General features: G+C 38.1%; 1 protein-coding gene across 2 annotated transcripts in view; it reads left to right on the top strand.

Moving 5' to 3' along the window:
• The first annotated feature begins 3,908 nt into the window (after nucleotides 1-3,908).
• The window catches only part of LOC149845498 (myosin-6-like), a 28,153-nt gene continuing 17,431 nt past the window's right edge, over nucleotides 3,909-14,630 (top strand). For both annotated transcript variants that reach the window (XM_089995794.1, XM_089995793.1), the window contains exons 1-19: nucleotides 3,909-4,441; nucleotides 5,305-5,433; nucleotides 6,164-6,307; nucleotides 6,469-6,614; nucleotides 6,701-6,866; nucleotides 7,018-7,076; nucleotides 7,194-7,353; nucleotides 7,434-7,583; nucleotides 7,709-7,845; nucleotides 7,949-8,095; nucleotides 8,227-8,328; nucleotides 10,860-10,917; nucleotides 11,007-11,108; nucleotides 12,771-12,808; nucleotides 12,934-13,060; nucleotides 13,182-13,352; nucleotides 13,442-13,573; nucleotides 13,681-13,790; nucleotides 13,890-13,950. In XM_089995794.1, the coding sequence (XP_089851920.1) occupies nucleotides 4,439-4,441; nucleotides 5,305-5,433; nucleotides 6,164-6,307; nucleotides 6,469-6,614; nucleotides 6,701-6,866; nucleotides 7,018-7,076; nucleotides 7,194-7,353; nucleotides 7,434-7,583; nucleotides 7,709-7,845; nucleotides 7,949-8,095; nucleotides 8,227-8,328; nucleotides 10,860-10,917; nucleotides 11,007-11,108; nucleotides 12,771-12,808; nucleotides 12,934-13,060; nucleotides 13,182-13,352; nucleotides 13,442-13,573; nucleotides 13,681-13,790; nucleotides 13,890-13,950 (2,142 nt within the window). In that variant the 5' untranslated portion in view covers nucleotides 3,909-4,438. The remainder of the gene's footprint in view (nucleotides 4,442-5,304; nucleotides 5,434-6,163; nucleotides 6,308-6,468; nucleotides 6,615-6,700; nucleotides 6,867-7,017; nucleotides 7,077-7,193; nucleotides 7,354-7,433; nucleotides 7,584-7,708; nucleotides 7,846-7,948; nucleotides 8,096-8,226; nucleotides 8,329-10,859; nucleotides 10,918-11,006; nucleotides 11,109-12,770; nucleotides 12,809-12,933; nucleotides 13,061-13,181; nucleotides 13,353-13,441; nucleotides 13,574-13,680; nucleotides 13,791-13,889; nucleotides 13,951-14,630) is intronic.

Below are 14,630 nucleotides of genomic sequence, written 5' to 3'. Positions count from 1 at the left end.
TTAAACTTTTAAACATCACAAATAATTACTTCACATAATTTTTTTTTAATTTTCATAAAAAATATGCATTTTTTTTAAAACTCAAACCAAGAAATATAGCAAATATCACAAATACCCGCATAAAAAATTCAAAAATACTGACAAAAAATTTTAAAAATTTATAAATTTATGATGAAAATGAAAAAAAAATCATAAATAAAAAAATTTGCACAGAAAAGGATAAGTACGAAAGCTAAAATAATCCTAAAAATAACGTGATTTAGGATTTTAGACAACCGTGTCATTTTTGTCGTGTACACTCAGATATACCGTGTGAGCTAAACTGAAGGGCAACCTCAAGCACCACTCAACGCTTTTATACTTCCAATATAGCCGAAAAGACTATATTACCTTATAAGAGAAGATTCCCCTCACGTACCATACTGCTCATCTTTCATATTCATGCAAACCGTTCAACTTATTAATAAGCTGTTTCTTTTGCAAAGTCAAATAATTTCGCCAGAACTATAAGGTTTGTTCAAACAGGGACAATTTTGTTAATTAAAAAAATCCGTAGGAACAATATCGTCGTCTCTTAAGGGGGTCTGTTTTAGTAATTTAAGACCAATTAAATTAATAATTAAGTATTTTTCGTAAACGCGCAATCAACGCTCCAATTTTGATTGGCGGTACACGCAAACCCTTAACATGGACTAGGTCCAAGCTTTTCGTCGGTGCCCCAAATGAATCTCGACCGTACGTTTCCCTTAACCCCTCTCCATCCGACGGTTGACATGAGAAACGTGCAGTATGCTTTGGACCCGCGTATTAATTAAGTAGAGAGAAACCTGACTTGCGGGTGTTGACGTGAGCCGAATGCGTCGATCATGGCCGTTCATCTCCACCGATGAGAGAATCATCGACGACTCTCGGGTAGCTGGAGACCACGACAGCCGCGGGCCTCGCGTCCTCTAGCCGACCTCGGGACCCCGAGTCGCCACGTCATCGGTTCCACCCGTGGATCTAGGTGGGCCCCACAGACCGAGATCGCAGTGAGGAGCACGATGCTCATGGGCCCCACTTAAGGGAAACGGACGGATTCGCCGCTGGAGGTTTTCGGCGTACTCTGAACCGTCGGATGGCCCGACCAGGAGAGCGATGAGATAATGACGTGAATGTCCCCCGATTATTAACATAAACTACTTAGATACCCCGATGTTAAAAAATGTCTTCAGGGTTAACGATGAAACGACTATTAAGTCCATTTGTTTTTTATAATTACGGTTTTTTTGTGCTTAACACTCCAACCAGCTAGTTACTAAACTTCCACGAGACGGTTATGTAACCATTTTTATCTTTTCTAAAAATGACAATCATATCCCTCATTACTGAGGGCACACCGTGTGGGACATTGGATCCATGAATGCCGGTCCAAAATTGTGGTCTTAGATAAACTTTGAACCTGATCCGGACCCATTGCCTTTTAGGCCGATATTGACTCCAGCTCGAACTGAACCGACATATGGCATATACGAATTTTCAGCAAAAACAAAGAAGACTTTGTCGGCTTTGCAGACTTTTTTCTGGATTGTGGGCATGGTGGGTCAAATTACAGATGGATCTGGATCATTTACTACCAGTGTTATAGGTCTCCATTTTAGGATAAGACTGAAATTTAGTTAGGGATGACAGTGGACCGGGGGGAAAATAGGACCCTGCCATGCCTCGTCCCATTTGGAACAGGGATGAAGGACATGAAACAAGGATGAAGGTTAAAATCAAAAGCAGTGCAGGGATGGAGGTTAAAATCAAAACCTGTACAGGGATGAAGGCGGGGATGGACTTACACTTTTCCCTGCCCCACCCCGTTTATGATTCCCTTTAGTAAAATAACTAAAATACCTTTAGGAATGACAGTGGATCGAGGAGAAATAGGGTCCCGCCTCACCCCATTTGGACCGGGATGGAGGCAGGGATGGAGGCGTGGATGAAGGTTAAAATCAAAACCTGTGTGGAGATGAAGGCGGAGATGGAGGGTAGAATTTTGAGACAAGGCAGGGTAGAGACCTTGTCCCCCACCTCCACCCCGGTCCACTGCCATCCCTAAACTTAGTATCATGGGATCTTTTTCATTTCAATGTTCTTTTCATGTAGAAACTTGAACGATTGGATATGGGTAGGTTGCATTCATTGCTAAATCTTGCATGATTGGATATGAGTCAATTGGATATTAAACTGAATCTGGATGAGAATAGGAAAATCTTTTTGCTATACCAGGATTTGATTGCTATGTTTTTAATGTGTAAATTACTATCCCACATTTAAATCAGATTTGGATATGCGATCTCTAAATCATACCCAATCCATTTAATTATATGATATTTGATTGTTGGACCCCCCCAAAAAAATAGTGTACATGTCCACAAAACATGTATGTAAAAATGAATTTATAAATTATAAATAAACATAAATAAAGAATGCTTGGCAGAATTACCAATAAACAAAAAAGAAAGTGCTATCAACAAACCGTGCATAAGACCAATGACAGCAACAATCACAATGGTTGAAATTATGCAAGCAAAATATTATTAATAAAGTGAAAAAAAACAAAAGTCCATCAGATATTCTGAAGGCAGCCTTAATAAGTGAAGTAAAGAAAATAAGACTCATAAGATTAAAAAATGAAAGGTCCACAAGCAGTTTGGTACAAAAAGTGGCTACTATCAAGATCCAATACCCAAACTGGTATCTCCGTGCTGACAAGCAAGAACCAAACCCGGCCCGATCCGACCACAATCCCTTGACACTTTAACTAGTAGGAATGGTAAACAAGCTGATCCAAACTGAGATTTACTAACTGATAACGAGCTTGGCTCATTTTCTTAATAAAAATGTCTTTAAATTGTTTTTTAAGCTTTATTTATATATATATATATAATAATAATAATAATAATAATATTAACATATCCATGATACATATATAATGAGTATATATTCAATACAGTCAATTATAAGTACACTCTAATTGGAATCTCGTGATACAAGTTGTTTGGATTCAATCTAACTCGGTTCCATTTTATGGGAAACGACACTTGGATCATGTTTTTTCAATGCTCTACTTACTGGCACCACATCTTAACAACTAACCCAAACCGTTGAAACTCCTTATGTTACCTCTGCATCCCGGTAGGGGTCTCAACGGGTTTGGTTCAGATCCAGGTGAAACCAGACCTGGCCATGATTTTCGATTATGGTATGGAGTCCGGACCTGAGTTTAATCAGACCCACCATAAGAGAAACCATACATGAACCCAATAAAAACTACATGAACCAGACCTGAGTCATACCCAGTAAAACAATATTTTTTATCATTTTTACATAAAAAAATCACAGGTCTTAATCGGAATTCATATCGGCCCCGAGTCTGGTATAAAATTTTACAAACTATACTCGGGTCCATGTATTAATCGGAATTCATATCGGGCCCAAGTCTGGTATAAAATTTTACAAACTATACTCGGGTCCATGTATTAATCGGAATTCAGATCCGGACCCAGATCTTAATTGGGTCTTCTTATTTATCACCATACCGGGACCCTATAGGGTTTGGTTCGAATTGAGTCCTAATAAATCCGACCCGTTGACACCCCTACATTTCGGGAACCATATCCACGACCCGAAAAAAACTAGCGTCTAACTCCACTGAGCCTGTACAAAAAAACCAACGAGTAATCTTTCCAACAAATGACAACCACGTCCCCGACCGCAAGTGGTCTATGAGGACCGGGGCGGGCTTTCGATTCAATTTTTAGAGAAATGGTGGGATATTCCAGGAGGAGGGGCAATACGGTCAGAAACAAAAAAAAAAATAAAGGGTAGTTTAGGAATGAAGGGAATCTATTACAGGGTGTAAGACTAAGCAACAGCACAGGCGCATTTCTCCGGTCAGGGGAGGTCTTTTGGGAGGGAAAAAGGTCTGTTTTTTTTTCTTCACCACGCCGGTCAGTTCGATCGCCGGACGATCGATCGGCAGGTGAAGAAAGCAAGGAATACAGAAAGGGGAAAGTGAGGGGATTTCCGTTCGCGTGACCACCTGTCGGTCTCAATAATCAAGCTAAAAAAAAAAAGAAAATAAAAAAAAGAGAGAAAAAGCGAAGAAGGAAAGGAAAGCCGATCTGGAAATCTCGATTTTGAAAGTTTTCCTTTTTCCTTCCGCTCGAATCTTTTGATTTTTTTTTTCGTACATTTTCTATTTATTTTTTTCGTTATTGGAATTTCTTGGGTTTTCTTATTCGGGCGGGGAGGAATGGAACCCTAAGGGCCAGGGATTGGAGTTCTGGAATCTGGGTCCTTTATTTTCTTGTTTTTTTTGGGTTTTTCGGTGGTGTGAGGAAGGGAGAAGGGAGGATTCGGATGCCATTTTCGTCGAAGCGGAGGTGATCGGATCGAGCTGCCGGAAATGGTATGGAATTTTGTTTTTTTCCCTTCTTTTGTGACTGTTCGAAGTTTTCGCATGTGTCGTGGTTTTGGGAATTTAGGGTTTCTTGAACAGATGGGGAGTTTTTGCGTAGTTTTTCTTCTTTTGATGATTTTTTGGCGTGAAGGGTGTGAATCGAATTAGAGGGACGGGGGAATGTTGTGTGCTGATGGAATTTCAAGCGTGAAAATTTCTTGCTTTTGTTTGATATCAGCTGGATTGAATTGGAAAAAGCTGAGGATTTCATGTTTTTCGTGAGGTTTTTGCGTTGTTGCATGGTTTCTACCAATTTTCCCTTTTTGTGATCCGCTATGTGGGAGAAGTTAGAAACGAGGCAGTTGTTATATGGATGAAATTAGCAGCTGCATCGAATAGTTGTAATCTAGACATGCATGGTTAGTTCACGGGAGTTTTGATCGAAAATGGTATCAGCGGCCTGAAAGATTTTGAAGTGCTCTGATCAGACAGAGCAAGGTTTGAAGATCGATGGAGCTAATCGGAGAATGGAAACTGGCAATGTGGACTTCGGGAGTACCGACTGTGTACTGAATTATGGTTCTGTCTAAAGGTGGTTGAATTGAAAATTGCGCTTGTAATTGTTGTCAAGATTTAATGCAAATTCACTAGTTATGTTTCTTGTGATGTGAATCAAATCCACTTCACATTGGTTTCCGTCTATTATGGCTGTATGGTCGTGCGTTGAACTTTACATTCTCACAGTTTCATGGTCCTACATGTTTTTATTCTGCATTGAGGGCTGTGGTACCTGTTGTTTTCTTTGACTATTAAAGAAGCCTGACGTGCGCTTGGTGGACAATACTGAGCTTGCTAATATCGTTGCTCTGCAGTCTGGTTCTGCCAATATTACCGTTGGGTCTCTTGCGTGGGTGGAGGATCCTGATGTTGCTTGGATAGATGGGGAAGTGATCGAGGTTAATGGGGAAAATGCCAAGATCAGTTGTACTTCTGGGAAGACGGTAATCACTCTTTGTTGATAAATTACTTTGTTGGACAAAATTGATGTTTCTGCTTGATAGTTCCATTTAAGATGATGCCATAGAGCAATCCTATACTGCATGTACCTCTTTTCCTTATGTGATTTAGATTGTTTTGGACTATTTCTGTGTATCTGGTTTCTCTTACCTAGTATCCAATATCTACCACGAGTGTTAATTTCCTTGAATGATCAATAAGTTCAAAATTTTGAACATTAACAAAGGTTTAAAATGTTGTTGTGTAAGTCGTCATTTCAATGTTTATGGACATATTTGTGGTGGATCCGTGAAATTGCTCAATCTGGTGCACAAGGCATTGTCCTGCTTCTTGAACCAGTTTTTCCCTTGAGTTTTGTTTGTTTGTTTCCAGAAGGTTGCATCTTCAAAGCATTTCCAAGTTTGAGCAACTGTTGGCTGTACTTATCAGCATAAGCATCTTCGATTGAACTGAAAGTCGAACATTCATGATCCATGTTATTGGTTTCCCATCTTTGTATGATGAAAAATTGTGTGTGGGACATTCTTCAAGCCTGGTCAGCTGTTCGGTCTGCATTTGCATTACTTTTGTTGTCCCTTTAAGCTCGTTAATTAACATTTGCATTCAAATTGTTATAGTTGTCAAATAGATTTGTCACACCAATGCCAACATTGGTGTTCTAAATCCTTTCTCACTGCTTCTGAAGATTGTAAACTTTTGTATTGTGGTGCACAGGTTGTTGCCAATGTGGCGAATGTATACCCTAAAGACGCAGAAGCATCACCTTGTGGAGTGGATGACATGACGAAGTTGGCTTATTTGCATGAGCCAGGTGTTCTTCAGAACTTGAAGTCTAGATATGACTTAAATGAAATTTATGTGAGTATAATTTTAAGGCTCTACTCTTGATTTAGTTGTTACTGTTCTAGATGTTTTTTGGTTATATTCTGTAACTTAATATGGCTTAGTTCTTCACTGTACAAGTACAAAGTGCTAGACTGAATCTGGTCTAAGGTTGTGAATTTCAATGGTACACGCAGACTTACACTGGCAACATATTGATTGCTGTGAATCCATTCAGAAGACTACCCCATTTATATGATGTCCACATGATGGAACAGTACAAGGGTGCATCCTTTGGTGAACTAAGTCCTCATCCATTTGCTGTTGCAGATGCTGCATATAGGTAAGATCCCTTGTTCCTTGATAATCGATTAATCTTGGACTTGCCTTTTACATTGTGGAATTCATGGGTTTGCAACAAAAATACAGGCTCATGATCAATGAGGGGAAAAGCCAGGCTATTCTTGTTAGTGGCGAGAGTGGTGCAGGGAAAACAGAAAGCACAAAGATGCTTATGCGTTATCTTGCTTATATGGGTGGGAGCACTGGGAGGTCTGGTTCAGATGGAAGGACTGTGGAGCAACAAGTACTGGAGGTGAGAAACCTCTCCATTTTATTTTCTAACAATTAGGATTTTACTAGTATTTACATCTTTGAAGATGAATTGTTGCTTCACTTGGTGGTTGCTTACTCTAGAACATTTTCTCACACCAAGTTTCTCTTGCTTTTTAAATTGTTATTTGCAGTCAAATCCTGTTCTAGAAGCATTTGGCAATGCTAAGACTGTTAGGAATAACAATTCAAGGTGAGGTGCCTGTTACCGGCTGATATTTCAATTTATCTTGATGCTATTTTCTTCCTCGGGGTAATTTGTAGATTACTTGGACTGGCCTCTTTTTAAAACTTGTGGATTTTGTCACAGTCGTTTTGGGAAGTTTGTTGAAATACAGTTTGACCGAAGTAGAAGAATATCTGGTGCTGCTGTGCGAACCTACTTGCTGGAACGGTCTCGTGTTTGTCAAATCTCTGATTCTGAGAGGAATTACCATTGCTTCTATATGCTTTGTGCTGCACCGCCAGAGGTACATAGAACTAGTGGATTTCTGGCGGGGGTTCATGTTCATCACTTTCTGTTTCCATTGTTCTGACTATGTGCTGTTAGGATATTGAGAGGTACAAATTGGCGAATCCAAGGTCATTCCATTACCTCAATCAATCAAACTGTTTTGAGTTGGATGGTGTAAATGAAGGTGAGGAGTACCTGGCCACCAGAAAGGCCATGGATGTAGTGGGAATTGGTTCTATTGAACAGGTTATTCAATTATTAATTATGTTCTCGTCACAAAATTATATTTTGTTTTCATAATTTTATTCTCCACTGTGGTGTAATTATCTATTCTTGTAGCGCTGTGTCTAATGAGCTTATGATTTATCCAGGATGCAATTTTTAGAGTTGTGGCAGCTATCCTCCATTTGGGCAATGTTGAGTTTGCTAAGGGTAAAGAAGCTGATTCTTCTGTGCCTAAGGATGAAAAGTCATTATTCCATCTCAGAACAGCAGCTGAGCTTTTCATGTAAATGCCAATTAGTAAAATGTTTCATAATGGTTCCATGAGATAGTCCAGACTTATTAAATAGTCCTGCACAGAACTCTCTTGACCTTTCTTTGTTGGTTAGGTGTGATGTGAAGGCTCTTGAAGATTCACTTTGCAAACGTGTCATTGTGACTCGTGATGAGACTATCACAAAATCTCTTGACCCAGATGCTGCAACTCTCACCCGTGATGCATTGGCAAAAGTCGTTTATTCACGTTTATTTGATTGGTACGTGCTCAGTTTCTGTTAGCATGTCTGAAGAGATTGTGTGTGCTGATCAATTTATGATATTTGTGTAGTTATTTATGTTTACCGCCTATCCTTTCCGACTTCTTGCTCTTATAATCATTACGGTGCAGGCTTGTGAATAAGATAAACAGTTCAATAGGCCAGGATCCGAATTCAAGGTGCCTAATTGGCGTGCTGGATATTTATGGTTTTGAGAGCTTCAAGACAAACAGGTGCTTATATATGTGCTTCATGTGTATGGACTAAGTGAAAATATTTTGAATTATTTTGTATCGAGGACATGATTGTCAAGGAAATTTTCATCATTAATATTTGGGTCTATAGGTTGCTTAAGACCAGTAAGCTGACATTTGTTACATGGATGTTTATGGTCCTTTGATTACATTGCTGAAAGGGAAATTCTGTTCTATGTTGTAGCTAAATAAGTCTGGCAGTTATTGCCAAAGTTGCCAAGAATAGAAATGGAAATGGGAAGTAGGAAACAATAGGGAAACAAATCAGAATCGTTGGGAAATATGTGGGAAGTGTAAATCTTTGCATTTGACACTACATTTTAAATATCTAACTCTAGTTTGTATAGCTCATTAGCTTATGTTTTTTTTTCTTTACTTTATCTAAAGACTGTAAAGTCCTGTCCCTTTACAAATATATAAGTGCAAGTACGACTGCATATACAAAAAGGGTTATAAACAAACTTTTAACTGTTTACCAATATTTTGATAGAGATGATTTTTTCGTAAAATATTTGAGAACACTGATTACAATTATAACATAAAACTAACTTTATACGTCATACAAACAAATGTACAGAAGGTAACATAAAAGAAAGTGTTAAATGTACAGTGGGTTTTCAAGGTTATAAGGGGCAGATTCAAGAAATATGGTAAAAATACTGTGGTTACATTAAATTATGAAATTACCCCCTTCATCAAGCATATTACATTATTCTTAAGTTTAAGAAAATCAGAAGAAAAGATGTAAAAGGTGGAAGTTTTTTACCACAACAAATAATTAAATTTTTTAAATATCATGTATCCCATTTCTTTTCCATAGAGGAAAAACATTTTCTTCATCAAAAGAAAACTTGTGAGGAGCACATTTCCCCATGTAAAGGAAACACATTTCTCATGTGATGGGGAACACATTTCCCACGTGATGGAAAATTGTTTCCCACATTCTGGAATGTTGAATTTCATGTTTGGTGTTTCCGGTGACCCTGGTTATTGTATGACTTTTGTGTTAGTGTTTCTTCACAGCACACCTTGGAGTTCTCACATCCAAAAATCAAAAAAATCTGGCATATTAACCATGTGATATTTATTTTTTCATAACAAGGCATTATTTCTAAGAGCATGCTTGGAAGTGAGAAAACAGTAGGAAAAAACAAATTATGACATTTCCAACTGTTCCAAACAAGAGAATTTTTGAAAGGAAAGATTTTCTAAAAAGTCTGATTTTGATAGGAAAAAATTCTCCACCTGGGGGAGGGGGAGGAGGAAATTTTCCTATCAAAAATTCTTTTTGCATTAGGGAAACCATTCACACACAACACATCTCATTGCATGGGCTGCCACAAGAAGAGCTTCCTCCATTTTTGTCTTCCTCCCACCCACCACCATTTTCATCTTTCTCTCTCTCTCACACACACACACACACACGCACTTTTCTCACATTTTTTCACTTATTTTTCTCATGCTACAAAAACAATCAAAAATTTTCATTTGGAAAAGTTATCATATCAAAACTTCTCATAGGCAATTTTTTTTCCTATGAGATTTTTTATTTCTTCCAAACATGCCCCAAGTTTCTTGAGGAAAAAACTACCATAGATTGAAAAAATGTAGACATGTGACCTATGTAACACTGACTCTTTTAACAGGGCACCACACCCGCGTTGCACCCGCACCCAAGCGGGTGCAAGACTTGTACATGGCTTCCTATGTGTTAGGTGAAGTCAACCACACTGAGATCCATTTCTGTCCAAAAGTAGATTCAGTTAACCCTAATCAAGTATAGATTTATCTATATTATATATAAATACATAAATGCACACATACATGTAATGTTAACTTAAAAATGTTAAATTTTATATATATATATATATATATACCCTCCCTGCACCCCTGCACCCAAGTTTTTTTTAAAGTGCCGCATCGCCACACCTGCACCTATGTCATAGCATGTGACCATAATGTGTAATTAGCTGCTGAACTTGTGGGTTGTACATTTCTGAAATAAACTGTTTGAATAAATTGAATCTAGACTGTTTTTAGGTGCCACTTCATTGGGTTCATGATACTAGTGGCCAAAGTACTTTTTCTGGGTATAGAAGAATGTGGACACTGGATGCCAAGTTGAGAGGATTTGGGATTTTGGGTTATTGAAACTTCAGGCGGCAGTGATAGCTTCATTCCTACCCATTTGAAAGGAGCCCAGCAAATCCAGAAACCACTCCATCCCATTTGTGGTGGGAAAGCTGAGTACTATTCCTAGTCACCTGACTTTTATTCGTGTATTAGAGTTTTGTTGCTTGAATCTTGTTGGGAGATCCTAGTTACTATTTTTTGAGATTTGTCTATGTAGGAGCTAAGCATTTAATTCTTTGCTGTTTCATTTTATATTCTTGGTTTGACTCCTGTATGTGTGCATGTGTTGCATGGGTATGTGCATGTGCGTTTATGATGCATTATTTTTTGGAGATATTATACTTGCATCAATTTGATAATTTTTTTTCATGGCACAGCTTTGAACAGTTTTGCATTAATTTGACAAACGAGAAATTACAACAGCATTTCAATCAGGTTGGTTTTCAACATCTCATATTGTCTTATTCATTTCTTTAATATTTCATCAAGGATGAGCTGACACATCTCAATGTCATGTCTTGCAGCATGTTTTTAAGATGGAACAAGAGGAATATACTAGAGAAGAAATCGATTGGAGTTATATTGAGTTTATTGATAATCAAGATGTGCTGGATCTCATTGAAAAGGTTGTTCTCACCTAACCATTTTAGTCTGCATCGGTGATCTTATGAATTAGGTTCTGGCTAGATGCAGAATTTAATTAATTATTGGTGAAAATTAGCCCCAAGCTTTATTGTTAAATGATGCCACACTTAATTGGAGCTGCATCTCGTTGTGTAATAGAAAGTTAAGAATCTATTCATATGTAAATACCTACAGAGGTGGACTAGAAAAGATTTTTTCCCAGTGAAACAGAGGGTGAAAGGTGCTTACAAACTATTTTGCATCCCCCATGCCCAAACTTCTTGGCCCTTTCCCTAATGATGTTATGCCAGTCCTATGTGGAGGTCCTGGTTCAATTTTGGCCATCCACATGTTTGACTCTCTGTTGGTGACCAGGTGTGATGAATACCTTCTTTTGCCCTTGCTCCTTGCTGTTTTTCCATGGTGTCTACCAGTTCTTAGCTGCTAGATCCTCCTTTTGAAAGAGGACACCAAGCCAAACATTTCTTATTGTAACTCCTTTAATAGTTGCATTGAAGATGCTTATAAGATACTGCAGTTCCTTATACATTACAGATCAGAGGCTTAGGATACACTTACCAAGTTGAAGGCTCTCCATGTTCTTTTGGATTCCCTTGCAGCTTATATTAGTTCTGCAAGTAATATAAGGACTTGTTTTGCTTTAAAATAATTAGTGGCCTATGTAACAGAGATTCGGCTAGCAGGGTGCCGCACCCGCGTTGACGCGACTCGACGCGGGTGCGGCCAACCCGACCCTGGGTGCGTTGACCGCACCCAGGGTCATTTCGGTCCATTTTTTGGATTTTTTTTTAAATTTGCCTATGAAATGGGCTGCGGAATTTAAAAAAAAAAATCTGGGGGGGGGGACCCACGCCGGGGGGAACCCCCGGACCCCCCCTTCTCTCTCTCTCTCTCTATATATATATATCTATATATATATACATTTTTGCCCCTGCCGCACCCGCACCCGCACCCATGTGACATAGTTAGTGGCACTACATTGAGTAGGAATTGCATGTGTATCACCATTGATCAATGCAAGATTTCTGAGTTCTTGGGCATCTCCCACATAGCTTGCTTAGCAAGAAAAGATAGAAAAGAAAAATAAAGGCATTCCATTCCACAATAAAATTGGAAATGTCCTTGACTGTTACTAAGTTAAGCTTTTCTGGTAGAATATATCAGCTAACTAATTCTTTCTGCTTGTACAAGCAACACAAATAATGTGTAGAAAACTTGGGTTAGTTTTATGACTGGTTTGAATCGGTGCTCAAAATTTTTTCTCTTAACTCCAGCTTTAATTTTGAAGTGGCTTCTAGATTAATAACACCGTTCTCAGTCTTCTCTCTGGGCCTTATTTTAAAATTGTTTGTTTTCCCAGTTACTTCAGTTAGTTGCAGCACTTCAAGCTCTATAGGTGATCCTTCCTTTCATTTAGAAAATCATTAGCACAAATGAAGGCATTGAACCCAAATAGGTGCAAAATATACAACTTATACTTTCATTGGATTCATTCACATTATTGCCTTCACTCATATGTTTTATTTTTTTCTTAGATATTCATCAGTTTCATGGATTGTAGGAGCTGTTAAATATTTTGATGTAGTCAGTTGTATCTTCATTTTTTAATCATTGCCTCTATTTTTTTGTTTAATGGTTCGCAGAAGCCTGGTGGTATCATTTCACTTCTGGATGAAGCATGGTATGTATGATCTGCATCATTTACCATTTTTGCTCTTCTTTTCTTTTGCAGTTACTGAAGTTGAGTTATTAGATGAAGCATTTGACTGGTTAAAATGCCCTGATGACTATGGTGTATGTATGCAGCATGTTTCCAAGATCAACACATGAAACTTTTGCCCAGAAGATGTATCAAACATTTAAAAACCATAAACGATTCACCAAGCCAAAACTGTCACGTACAGATTTTACTGTCTGTCACTATGCTGGTGATGTATGGAACTTGTTTCCAGTAATGTTCTTAGTTTCCAATTAATCGTCACTTTCAAACCAGCAATCTCACTTTTAATTGTTCAGTATCATGCATATATTTCAGCATATGCTTTGTTTTTCAGGTTACGTACCAAACAGAGTTGTTCCTAGACAAGAACAAGGATTATGTTGTTGCTGAACACCAAGCACTTTTGAGTGCTTCAAAATGTTCCTTTGTTTCAGGTCTTTTCCCCCCTTTGCCTGAAGAATCTGCCAAGTCATCAAAATTTTCTTCAATAGGTTCTCGATTTAAGGTATTGTCACATTGCAACCTTTGCCTGTTACACTTGTGGATGTAATTACTAAATAAAATGTTCTGAGTGTAAAACTTTTTCACATGCAGCAACAATTGCAACAATTGCTTGAGACTCTTAGCTCTACTGAGCCACACTACATTCGTTGTGTAAAGCCTAATAACCTGCTTAAGCCAGCCATTTTTGAGAACAGTAATGTCCTTCAACAGCTTCGTTGTGGAGTAAGAATGCTTCCAGTTGCTTCTTTCATGCTGGATGTCCTTTGCATGTTTTAGCTGTGATGGATCTTTTCATGTGTAGTATATTAAGGATAGATATCTTGTTTCAGGGAGTTTTGGAGGCCATTAGAATAAGTTGTGCTGGATATCCCACAAGACGAACATTTGATGAATTTATTGATCGCTTTGGCATCCTATCACCTGATGTTTTGGATGGAAGGTATGACTTCTGATAACATTGTGAATTCTAGTTTATCATTTTGGCATTATCTATATGCTGTCTTGAAAGTATAATCTGTTCTTGCACCCTGATTTGTAGTTGTAATGAGGTCACTGCATCCAAGCTGTTGCTAGAGAAGGTGGGACTGAAGGGTTATCAGGTATGAATTCTTTTCATATGTCAAAATGGTTTGAGCTGCTGCTTCTGGTTCTTAATGTTCTCACAGCAATCAGATTGTATTCTTGTCTGCTGTGACTTGTGGCCATGAATATTCTATTAATAATCTTACAAATAACTTTATAAAGTGAGTCTACTCTTGGTATTAGCCCCTATGAGAATAAAAAGAGAGTTGACTATTCTGGACCGTGCTTATTGACAAATCTATTTCTGTCTGATGGTTATGTCTAGAATACCTACCTTTGATTGGTGAAGGTCAATATGTACAAGATTGCATCTCATTGGGAAGCACAATGGAACATAAAGATATAAAGACAAATGGCGGAACTTGTCTTTTATATATGTTGCATTTCTTTGATCAACTCTTTTCTAAGCTCTTTTAAGAAAAAACTTTTCTAAACTGGTCTTTTAAGGATTAAACATCAAATTGGATCTTGTCTTTTAAATTTCAAGTTTCTCTTGGCGGCATTTCTTCCTTTTCGTTTTTGTGTTATAAGTGGCATGTTTCCCTTTTGAAAGATTGGTACTTTAGGCCTCTGTTAGTATGAATTAGAGAGTCACATTTACAGGTAATATTTTGATGGAGTTTCTAGTTAGCAACACCCCATTACTTATGGCTTGAGCCACTTTTTTCCCCTAAAATTTCCTTTGGTGTTTCATTTG

The sequence above is a fragment of the Nuphar pumila genome, chromosome 2, assembly GCF_984573655.1.
Source record: "Nuphar pumila chromosome 2, dmNupPumi1.hap1.1, whole genome shotgun sequence".
Lineage (NCBI taxonomy): Eukaryota > Viridiplantae > Streptophyta > Magnoliopsida > Nymphaeales > Nymphaeaceae > Nuphar > Nuphar pumila.
The sequence above is the reverse complement of the archived record's forward strand: the minus strand, read 5'-3'. Positions and strand labels throughout refer to the sequence as shown.